The sequence below is a fragment of the Asparagus officinalis genome, chromosome 10 (assembly GCF_001876935.1).
Source record: "Asparagus officinalis chromosome 10, Aspof.V1, whole genome shotgun sequence".
NCBI lineage: Eukaryota > Viridiplantae > Streptophyta > Magnoliopsida > Asparagales > Asparagaceae > Asparagus > Asparagus officinalis.
The window spans coordinates 64130463-64142568 of record NC_033803.1 but is presented as its reverse complement, the minus strand read 5'-3'; the positions used below and the strand labels follow the sequence as shown (position 1 = coordinate 64142568).

The window sequence follows — 12106 nt, the reverse complement described above, 5'->3', positions numbered from 1 at the left end:
CTTGAAAATTTTATGTTTTACTCTTTTGTTTTTTCTGTTACAAACATGGATCTAGAGGTGCAAATATACATGCCTGCTAAATCTATATCCATTAGAAGCATTTATATTGTGTCCTCATGCCTACGCTCAATAAGCTCAATAAATAACAGTGGCCATCACCTTATGTTCTTGTCAAAAATGACACAAAAGGGTGCATCCATGCCAAAAAACTGCAGGTTAATCTGCATATATTCTCTTAGCTGAATTCTGTTGCATCTGTAGCCTATTTGCTTTGAGGGTCTATGCAGCACTTTTTCTCTGTATTTTTTTCTCCTATTCTTAACAATCTTTAGGTTTTGGAATCTTGTACTCTTTGAAGTTGGTTTTTCCCCTGAAACGGTTTGGATATAATGTTTTAGCTAAAGTCTGTTGCATCTGTAGCCTATTTGCTTTGAGGGTCTATGCAGCACTTTTTCTCTGTATTTTTTTCTCCTATTCTTAACAATCTTTAGGTTTTGGAATCTTGTACTCTTTGAAGTTGGTTTTTCCCCTGAAACGGTTTGGATATAATGTTGCATCATCAAATGCGATAATTAATGAATAAATATCTCCTTGTCACTATACTTTTTCCTGCTTTCAGAAACTCCATTTCAGTTTCCTTTTTCTCTCTTTTGTTTAATTTATATTAAATGTTATGACTTCTCTGCCATAGGTATATAGCAACAATAGAAGGTGGTGTCCATCGAAGACACCTAATAGCCATAAGTGAGGGCACACAAATTGATGGCGTCCACTGTGTGCCTGATTCTGTTGAATTACTGCCATCACAACCTGATGCTTCAAGGCCTAGACTACGAATTGTGGTAATTTACTTAATTTAGTGCTGTAGTAACTCTAAAACTATTTTTAACTGTCTGATCTATGTTGTGAATTTTTCTGCTGCGGATGCATCAGTTTTCTCAGTGGTCTTTTATATATTTATGCATCCTATTGAAGGGAACATTGTTTACTGTGCTTCCTCTTGTGGTCTTTATTTTAATTTCTGGTCCTAACCAGATGTTTCCTGATTTGGTGCGACATCTTGTCCTAATTCCTCTTAAATTGAAACTATTTATGACGTAATGACTTCTAACAGGTTCATGAGGGAAGAAATCATGAAGTGCGTGAATTGGTGAAAAATGCTGGACTGAAGGTTAGTTTATAGTTCAAGGATCCTCAGGCGATTGCGTTTTATTATTATTATTTTTTACATCCAACACAGTTTTATTCTTTGAGGGTACAGTGTGATCTTGTTGACGGGCTGAGTGTACAGCACTATTTGATTCTTATGCTGTGCTAGAATTAACTGAATGATATTCACTGTCACACCTAATCCTGTTTACCATTAGTTTTGACTGATACTTGTATCCATCAATGATAACACATAGAAGCCAATTTGGCGGTTACTGGTTTCTGCAGAAAAATGTTGGAAATAGATGACTATATGCTGTTTTTGGATGCATTCACCTTAAGATTCTTTATTTATTCTTGATACTATTATGAACTTAAAAGAAATTTGTATTCGCACCGTGCCGATTTAATGCTTATCAGGAAATGCATGTTTAGGTCCCCTAATGCAAAATATTACCAATTTGGAAGACTATTCACTACAGTTTATTTGTCATCTGTTCATATGAATCATGATTTTGACTAACATCGCTCCGTTATGGTTTCTATGTTAGTATTCTTTCATGCAAGCACTTTAGTTTGCTTTATTATGCACATAGTCGTTAATCCTTTTCCTATTAATCTGTCAGCTTCATTCACTAAAGCGAGTGCGCATAGGCCGATTCAGGCTTCCACCTGATCTTGGGTAATTATGCTGACCAATGCAATCTAACCCTTCCATGCATTTTCTTTTTCCTCTACACATCTGTACATTTTTTACTCTCTGTATCAAAATCTTGATTATTACAAATTTTAGTTGATTATGGGTGTATTTTGGCACTTACGCAGGTGTGCTTGAGGGAAGTGTGACTCCTACATTAACTGGCAATTGATATGAAACTCATGCAATCCCTTAACAAAAAAAAAAAAAAAAAAAACTCATGCTTAACTCTAAAATTCTGAGGATTTTATTTATCATTCTGCTTAATAGTGAGTAGTATTTGGATTCTAATATTTAATGGGTTTCAATGGTCTTTTTTTTCCACTTTCATGACCCTAAAATTGCGCTATTATATCTTACCCAGTAAGGCAAAGGCTACATTCACTGCTGATTTTTTTATCTATATCAGAAACTACGTAGCCCCCACTAATAAGCTTTGAACAGTATGAACTAAGTGTAGAGCTTGAATTAAACAATTTATGAGTAAAATCTACTGCTCTATTACAAGTCAAACCATCTATTTTGAGTCATTAGCAACCTGAGATATGTTGGAGCTTTCTAGTCTGTGTTATGAGTAGTTTCCATGAGCTCAAAAATTATGTAAATCAAGTATAAGTTTAATTATAACATATTTACTGAGTTTAATTAGAACATATTTACAGATTGATCAAGTTGATTTCTTTTTTATTTTCTGTTATTGACTTGTTTTAGTGTTTTCTTATTAATTTTTTTAATACTTCTCGTGGTTAATTTTAGCTGAAGCACATGTAAGAGATATAGGCACCCGTTAAGAGTGGCGGTGTTTTTAGAGAATCTCTCATTTCAAAATGCATTGCTGACCGTCTTCACCCGCAAGTGTAGTCTAAACTTTAATGGAATTACCATTCAACAAATGATGGAATTTGATTGTTCTGCAATTATGATTTAATCATTCTCCTAGTCTAGGTTGTTATGGATTTTGTGGAATCGCAATGCTGGGTTTAACTGAATTTAGGATTAACATCTAATGCAAATAAATCGATTTGAGTGTCCTTATGGAGTTTTGAAGGTGGTACATATATTGTTTGATGATGAGGACACTACTTTCTCCTTTGCCTTTCTTTTCTTTTTGACAAGTATTGCTTACTTATTGATTATTGCAGGCATGGAAAGTATGTTGAACTTAAACAAGCTGATCTCAAGTTACTGGGCGGCACAATTCATAAAAGCTAACAAGGGAGATGATCAGTGATTTATTAAACTTTGAAGCTGATCTCATCTGTATCATGTTCATCTAAATTGGTTCCTCAAATCCTAAAAACGCTTAGGAAGGAGACGGACAATACATCCACGAGAACTGAACATGATATCATCAAATATTGGCATCTCGGAAATAAAACAATTCAGTTCCTTGTGATGTGCTTCTTGCTTCCAGTTCTTTCAGAAAGGAAGAAATTGAAGAAAATGTTCTCTTGTACTGACTCCTCCACAATGTGAGGAGTTGAGCTATTTTTGTAAAGTTGGAGAGAATTGTATTAGTGTTCAGCGTTAAGTATATATGTCATGGTGTAAACTACATTAATCATAATATTATTCTTTCAATGATAAATCTAAGCTTTGTGATAAGTGACCTATAGATTTTGTAGATATAACTGAGTCCATGCCGAAAATTATGTAATTAGATAATAGTAAGCTCTTTTTGCCGTGCGGAACTGAAATCTAAATATGATTTAGCTGAAACATAACTTTCAGCAAAAAAACGAGTTGTTAACTTGCCTTGCAATATACTCGAGATCCTTCAGACTTTTTCCTTTTTCAAGCAAAATTAACAGCATAAAAGACTATAGCACAATGTACATGAGAACAGAAGAGCCTAAAGCATATAATAAATTCGGGGTCTATGTAATTTCTCGTGAAACAAGCAAAGAGCCGTTGTAAAATTTGAACTTGAGAAATGAAAACTTCCTGGATAATTTAAAGCGCAAAAAACTGATTGCAAGATTAGTTACGAAATAGCAATCTTGGTTAGTTGATAGTAACGAAAATTATTAGTTATTTACTGCCGATCTTTTATCTAAGTTGGAATACGATTGCTTTGGACTCGGTTTCCGGGAATGATTTGGTGCCGTTACAAACACTTTAGTCCCACATCGGTTACTACAGTCCTTTTGTAACGCTTCATGAACAGATTCCAGCAAGCATTAATTGTCTCTTCGGAGACATCTGATAAAATTGGAACGATACAGAGAAGATTAGCATGGCCCCTGCGCAAGGATGACACGCACAAATCGAGAAATGGTCCAAATTTTTTTGGACGAACTCAGGTCTCTTCATCTTCTTCCCAAAGAATCTCTCTTTTCCCTATTTTTTTTCTTCCGAGTTCTTTTTTCTTAGGTTGATCTTAGTCCTTCTACCGATCTGTGTCTGTTGCCTTCTCATCTTGTTGGAACCATCTCGTGCTTAATTCGATGATGATCTATTCACAAACCAAAACCCTAATTTTGGGAAATCGGGTGCTTTTGATCTGGTGGAGCTCTATTTTCAGTATACATCTTATATCTTCATCTCATTGCAATGTGAATTACTGAATTGCTTGACATATGTTGCTGTGTTTTTAGAATTTTAAAATTTTTATAATTTTGGATGATAAATTGGCTACATTATCATGCTCATTTGTCAATATCATGTTTGAGCTGTGGCAAACTGAAGGGCCCGTATACAACAATGGAGTAAAAGCCCCCCCCCAACCACAAAAAAAAAAAAAACTAATTTTGTCACTCAAATTAGGAAAACTCCCCCCCCCCAACCACAAAAAAAAAAAAAACTAATTTTGTCACTCAAATTAGGAAAACTGTAATATGCTTATTTTTGGGTGAGGCATTTGGCAAGCTTACTAGTACATATTTATTACGTCTCTTTAGCGGCGGAGACGCCATACGTCTGGCAGTGTCAAACACCATGCACATGTCAATTTCGGGGTAAAATGCTTTGCTCTGGCCACTTCGTGTCCTTGTTTGTTTGCTTGGTATAGCGACATTCATCAGATGTGACGTTTGTTTTGTGTGCATTCGTGGGTGTTCATAGTATATATATGATTTATTACCTTTAGTGTCCTGTTTTAATCGCTTGAGCAAAAACTGACTTGGTTGTATTACAAATGCGTGTGCTGAATGCCTGAGCGTATCTATAAATATGGAAATACGTATACATGTTTCCTAGTGCTTTTGCTTCAGAATGTACCAATGTATATCACCTTTTTTGGTGTCAAAAAGGGTGCTTTTGTCACGATATCAGCTTGTTTGGCTAGGTATAGTAATAATGTAATATTTGGGACATCCCAAATATTACATTATTACTATACCACCCGACGGTGGTGGGGGTATTTTTTATTCTAAATATTATCTGCTTCTTTTGTATTGATAATGTAGTCTTGAACTCAATTGTAGTTCTTTTTTTTTATCTCCTTAAAATGCTTGGATTTGACATTGTTTTTATGAATTAATATTAAACAAAATTTGTCAATAAGCTTATGAAAATATTCTATACATTTCGAACTCCCACTTGTTTCCTTTTCTTTTTCTTTTGTTGTCTTACGTTAAACTTTTCATAACTTCTCTTTCATAGGTTATAGCAACAATGTAGAGGGTGGTATTAATTGAAGAAACCTAATAGCTATATGTGAGAGAAAATGAACTGTTATTCACTATGCGCCTGATCCTTTTGGATCGTTGTCGATGACTATACAGTCTTGTGAATTGAGGGCTATACAGAAGATTGTGTTACATTTACTTATCTTTTATTTGTAACAAGTGCACCGATTAGGACAAGTAATAATATTATAATCAGTGAAGCAAAAAGGACTAATGGTAGACTTATGGAATTTGTTTGGAAGCGGTTAAGAAGGATATGATAGTGGTTAGCTTATGAAGGAGATAACCTTTAGAAAAACTAAAGTGAAGAATAGGATTCATATGACCGACCCTAAAAATTGGTATAACTCTTGAATCTTTTTTAATCTTGTTCTTAACATGTTGGAAATTTATATGAGCATGCTAAGCACCCTTGATCTAGTGAACTCTATTGAAATATTTAACAGAACATTTTTTATTGTGCTTATTCTTGTTTTCTCCGTGTTACTTTTTCTCACTAATTTGATAGCATTTGTATTTTTTTACTGATTTGATATGAAATTTTCCACTTCAAATTAAATTGAAATCATTTTTAATATAGTGACTTTTGACAGGTTTAGGTAGGGAAAAACTATGAAGTCTATGGGCTGGTTAAAAAGTGTCAACGCATGTTAGACTTGTTAGTTTTATTTGAATGGTTCTCTAATAATTCATTTTCTTCCATCCAATACAGGGTTTCGTGAAATTTATTTTTAATTAAAATTTTCAAGGACATAATATGATCTATTGTCAAGCTGAAGCCTTTGACATCTACATTATGCCATAGTTTGCCAATATTATGTAGCTCTATGGAACTGCCAGAAATTACTGCACCTAACTCACAAATTATCCAGATTCTGTTTATTTTTTGGTTTTGGCAAATAAAGCTCACCTTCATTTACAGTGATGCACATAGGCCAATTTTCATACGAAGCTGATTGCAGTAGAAAATTGTCGAAGTAAATGGATTGTGTTTGCTTTTCAATCCTATGTGCATTCACCTGAAATGCTTTTTATAATTTTGTATTCCTGTGAAGTAATTTTGTATTCTTGTGAAGTTAACATAAAGTTTCCTCTTAAATGTGCCTGCTTAATGAAATAGGTCGATAAGTTGGTATCTATTAGCTATTTCGCTCTTATTCCCTTAGCATGTAGAAAATTTCATTTAGGAGTTCCATGTTTCTCATTGTGATTTTCCATTGCAGTTGAATGAGGATTTTAAAGTAAATATGAGATTTGTCTAGTATTTCTTGTGTTCCAGAATACCTGACCTGAACTAGGTTAGGATTCATAGTTCCAAAGAAACAAAATGTTGATATTTGTTCCAATTACCATAATACATATTGAGTTATTCCAATGGGAGATTTGTCTCGTTCATTGTGATATGCTTCATGAAATATGTATGTTAAAAACTAATGAAATTTAAAGCATCTAACTGATCCATCAAATGGTGACTTCCGTTCTATATTAAATGGCCTTTCATTTTGCATTCATTACATTACAAGGTTAAAAACCTTTAAACTACAAATGTTGATCCTCGACGAAAACATTTCATAGTTTTGTTTCCTATTAGATACTAACTTTACTCTTGCAGTAATAAAGGCCTGCTTCTATTGTGTAGTTATTTTCTTTATTCAGCAATTATTTTTACAAAATTTCTATCTATGTATATATTATTGTTCAATTAAATTTCTTGAGGAAATATTCATTTCTTGAAGAATGTTAAGACACAGGTCTTCTAAACTTGTTTCACCAGTAATAAAAGTGCCATTTTCATGCATTTCTGGCAAACATCATGTAGTTAATGGAAGACTGCTATTTGCATTATTCATGTGTATTTGTGATTCAATCGGTGAGAAGTTGCATATTGATGGATATCTCCTATTTGCATGAATAGGACTCAGAAACATGAAATCTCTTCTTACATAAGATGGTGCAGTCAGGTGGATAATTGCCTATTCCACAGCATTTTATACTTAGATGATACATTGAGCTTGCTCTTTGTTATTTGACTCAAAATGGTACCTCTTTTATATACATGTTTTTTTTGTTGCATAACTATTTGTGCTTTTCCCTTCTAGAACTCGAAGTCCTGCTAATGATTTGGTCCGTGCCGACCTCTTGTTAATCTACCATCAAATACTTAACAGATGATGATGTGACGTATAAATTGCAAAAGATCCTGCAAATTCAAATTTTACAAAAAACACCTTGGAACTTTCATAAATTGCAAAAAAGACCCCAAAAAACCCTAAAGATTCTGAAGGACGATGTTTGTAATTTTTGGATTTAGGATGTTTTTTGTAATTTCTAAAAGTTTAGGGTGTTTCTTGCAAACTTTGAAATTTTCAGGATCCATTAGTAATATTTTGAGATCTTCAGAGGGCTGTTTGTAAAGTTTTGATTTCAAGATGTTTTTTGTAATTCTAAAATTTTTGGGTGCTTTTTTGTAAATTTTGAATTTTTCTGTATTCATTTTTAATTTCATATTTTCATGGGACAATTTATAATTTTCAAAATTTCAAGGTGATTTGTGATTTTTGAATTTGTTTAGGGTGTTTTTTTTGTAAATTTCAAACTTTTTAGGGAGTTTGAAATTCCAAAATTTCGATTAAGTATTTGACGGTGGCTTCATAAAACGACCGCATTGTGCAAGCAAATATAGTATAAGGGGGAAAAATAGGCAAATTAATCATCGAGAAAGGAACTTGGGTTTAAGGGGGAGTTAGTCATTTTGTCCTTTTACTAATTAAAAACCAACTTGTAATGACCATGGAACGTCAAATTTTAATTGTCCACTTCTTTGCTTCTCCTTTTTCTTTCCTTCTCGTTAACTACATCTTTTCAAGGTGAAAGTCTTAACTTTGATCTCTCTGCATTCCCATTTCCTTCCTGAAATGAAATGCTACAATTTATTTGTCCAGTTTGTTATTGTTTCGGCAAAAGGAACTGAGCAGCTAGTACATATATCTCAGGAATCCTCAAAAGGAGATGCATGTAATGTTTTTGCAGGCAGAGCCTATGTTCAAAGTTGTGACAGAAGCATTTGTATGTATTTTCATTGCCATTTTTCTTATTATGGAAATATGTAAAAACTTTAGCTAATTTTCTACCAACGATGCTCTTTTTTGTAATGTATGGTTGGTGCTGTATATACGACATTCACTATGATGAAAATAAAGTAGAGAATGAAATTAAAGGCGTTCTGATCATGGACTAAGCTTGGGCTGCTATTGCTTACTACAAATGTACTATGTTGTATTTTAGTAGTTCATTCTTATTAGAAGATAAATTAATGACAAAATACTCATTTTGCCCTCTTTCTTTCATTTACCGTGTCTGATCTACATTTTCTTGTTGAAAGTACATGAAGAAACAGACCAATTTTAAATTAAGAAATCAATTTCTCTTTCATCTGAATAAGTCAATAAGTGAAACAAGCTAGCAGAACCACGATATCGTGCAGTTGGGATGTCAGTTTCCCCCTCATTTGCATTATTAGTTGGCAAAATAAAGTCATTAACTTTTATGTTAAGTTTTGCAGAGTTTAATCTTTTGTTGATTATTTTTCTGCATGATCTTTTTGCATGAACAATATACTAATCGCAGAGAGTAGAGATGGGAAGAATGTAGCATCCTCTGGATTAAACTTTAGAATGCACACAGGAGCTACAAGAGAATTTATGGTTCTCCGTGTAACTCCTAGGTACGTATCAGATGGTGATCCTAGTGCTTATTTTTGTCTTTTCCATATTTATTCAGCTATTAATATCTGGATATACTGTATAAGAATGTGTTTTTAACTAATAACCAACATTTTGATACCTGGATATTGTATAAGAATATTTTTTTAACTAATGACCACCATTTTCAGTGAATTTCAGTGATCTATGTTCGAAATGCTGTTCTGATCATCTTTGTATTTTCTTTCATTCATACCGTCTAAGAATGTTCTTTTAACTAATGACCACCATTTTCAGTGAATCTCAGTGACCTATGTTCGAAATGCTGTTCTGATCATCTTATTATTTTCTTCATTCAACTGGAAGTTAACTCCATTTGTGACTAGTTCAATTTATCAAATCCATGCTTGTTGCCTTGCATTTAAATTAAATTTTCGGATGGAAAGGATTGATTCTGTATATTTTAGTCTTGTTTCCCTCATCTCTGAGACCTGCTTGGATTTGTTAGTCCTCTTATTGCTAATCCGATAATGTCTTTCTGATATGTTTCAAGAAAAAAAGAAAAAAAAAAGTTTTGGCTTCTCACTGCTGAATGATTTTTAATGGATGTAATCTTCTGTTTCATCCTAGCAGCATAAGGTTATCAAAAGATATGTGAGATTACTTCTTTTATTTATTTATTTACTTTTATTTATTTATTTTATTTACTTTTGCCTTCTATCATCAATGAGCAAGTAGGTCCAACATTTCTAATTTTAGGAAAGTCAAAACTGCAACAAAAGAGATAAAACATTCATGCGTACCAGATCTGTATCTCTCACATGAACTTATAGATCACATTTACTATTACTTCTTCTGCTAATGTTAGAACCTTAAAGTGACTAAGGTACATTTTTTGTTCATTTCTTGTATCTTTATGCACCATCTGAACTGTAAAGACAAATGTCGCATATAGTACATACTGATACTGATTAACTTAGAGGAGATGTCTCTTAACATAACTGAATTGAAAAATAAGATTATGCGACTGGTCTCAACAGTTCGGAACAAAAGGTTTTTTTGTGTTGTTGTATATTACATACTGATGGCTGGAAAGTACCCAGGACTAATAAAATTCTATAGTTACGATCGGGCACTCATCACGATGGTGAAATTGAGTATGATGAACTAGAATGGTTAAAGTGGAAGATTGTTTTTGGAGACCTAAGTGGTCATGGAATACTTATGAAATTGAAAGAAAATTTTATAAGATAACTATTAGACCAACGATGCTTTATGGATCAGAATGTTAAGCAATCAAGAAATAACATGCGCAGAAAATGAGCGTACTAGAAATATGGTTATGATAGCCCTATGGATATACTGAAGGATAGAAATAAGAAATGAGTGCATTTATAGGAAGTTAAAGGTCACTTCTATTAAGGGTAAAATGAGAGAACTTTGACTTAGATGCTAGATCACCAAGAATGAGACAGAGCACTAGAGGTAGGTATATGAGAACTCAGTTGAAACCATTGATGTAATAATTTTAACTTAGCAGAGTCAATAGCCTTTAACAAAATTGAATGGAAAAATAGGATTTATATACAGAGTATTGGGATGAAAAGTTTATGCTGCAATCAGCTGTGATCATTGCTACACAGCCATGCAAAAATAATCAAATACTATTCAATTATGGTTGTTTATATTTTGTTGTCAATCAATGTAATTAGTTCTATAATGATTAGTTCTTGTGTTGTTATCCAGCTTATGCTGCAATTCAGCTATGATCATAGCTATACAGCCATGCAAAAAAAAAAAAAAAAACTCAATTATGGCTGTTTATCAAAAAAAAAAAAAAAAACTCAATTATGGCTGTTTATATTTTATTATTAATGTAATTAGATCTATAAATATTCACGGTTCCTTTCATAACGACAACCCTGTTACAGCTGTCTTAAGTAACTTCTTTTTGCAAAAATGTCGCCAACTTGTCTTTGTAACTGCGTTCCAATAAAAAAACAGCTGCAATTGCATCTGTAAATATATTTTGCAAATTTCAACTTTTAATTGCAACTTGTATAGCTTGCCAAATATAAGTCTAATGCTAGTTACTGAACTCTAGTTCATTTTTTAAACAGGGACCCAAAGATCAATAGCATCTCTACGGCAACCATTTTCTCAAGGACCTTCCTTGGAGGGCAAGCTCTTTTCTTTCTGGTTATTTTATTTGTACACAGCCTGCTAATTTCAATGGCCTCTCATGATCAGATCTGCCAATCTTAGGGAAGGAAAATAAGTGAAATAGCAGCCACTATATTATAATGGCATTATTTTTCATAGAGTCGATGAAAAATAAGTGATGACTGTGATATTTTTGGTAGTAGATTTTATTCTCCTTCTACATTTGCGTAGTCAACATTATTATAGGGTTACTGTCATGTTTATTAAATTGAAGATTCCATGACAAAGCTTAGACAGTGATATGTGGATCTTCTGCATATTATATATGCTTAAGGTTTTGTTTTTACTGCTGGATCAGTGTCCCCCTCTTTTTACTGGCATCTTCCACATCAAGAAATTTCTACAATAGAGGAGCTTCCCCTTTTTTCTACTGGCATCTTCCACATCAAGAAATTTCTGAAATAGACACCTCTAAGATTCACTTGTTATTATACGCATGCATTCTGTATTGTAGATGCGTACTGAAAAATATACCAGACCAAGCCTTCATTCAGGTAATCACCACGTCGTCGATTACGTTCAGCCCACATCTTGCACTGAGTAAATTTCATTCTTTGCATTTTCGAAATGACGATAACAACAACAATAATGATAACCTTGTCATAATGCCATTAATTTACCCATAATTGTATGATTACGTTGTTTTCTTGAGTATTGCTGAATGTTTCATTAGTTGCCAATTGGTTATTCTTTCAAGTTTGGTACTT

General features: G+C 33.2%; 2 protein-coding genes across 11 annotated transcripts in view; both read left to right on the top strand.

The window, feature by feature from the left end:
- The window catches only part of LOC109826818 (uncharacterized RNA pseudouridine synthase aq_1464-like), a 14685-nt gene extending 11234 nt beyond the window's left edge, over window positions 1–3451 (top strand). Inside the window, 4 exon segments of the mRNA XM_020393838.1 lie at window positions 692–842; window positions 1115–1171; window positions 1776–1831; window positions 2989–3451. Of these exon segments, the coding sequence (XP_020249427.1) occupies window positions 692–842; window positions 1115–1171; window positions 1776–1831; window positions 2989–3058 (334 nt within the window). The 3' untranslated portion in view covers window positions 3059–3451.
- Window positions 4021–11683, top strand: LOC109826233. Of its 10 annotated transcripts, none has more exons than XR_002243243.1 (4): window positions 4021–4149; window positions 8469–8541; window positions 9103–9199; window positions 11297–11683. XR_002243243.1 is itself a non-coding variant. In XM_020393244.1 (3 exons), exons 1-3 carry the CDS (start codon window positions 4294–4296, stop codon window positions 11439–11441), a joined length of 318 nt encoding a protein of 105 aa, XP_020248833.1. In that variant the 5' UTR covers window positions 4021–4293; the 3' UTR covers window positions 11442–11683. The 10 variants fall into 10 exon arrangements, 1 of the variants encoding a protein (XP_020248833.1); XR_002243242.1 differs by having other exon boundaries at window positions 8418–8541; XR_002243247.1 differs by lacking the exon at window positions 8469–8541 and adding an exon at window positions 7391–7436.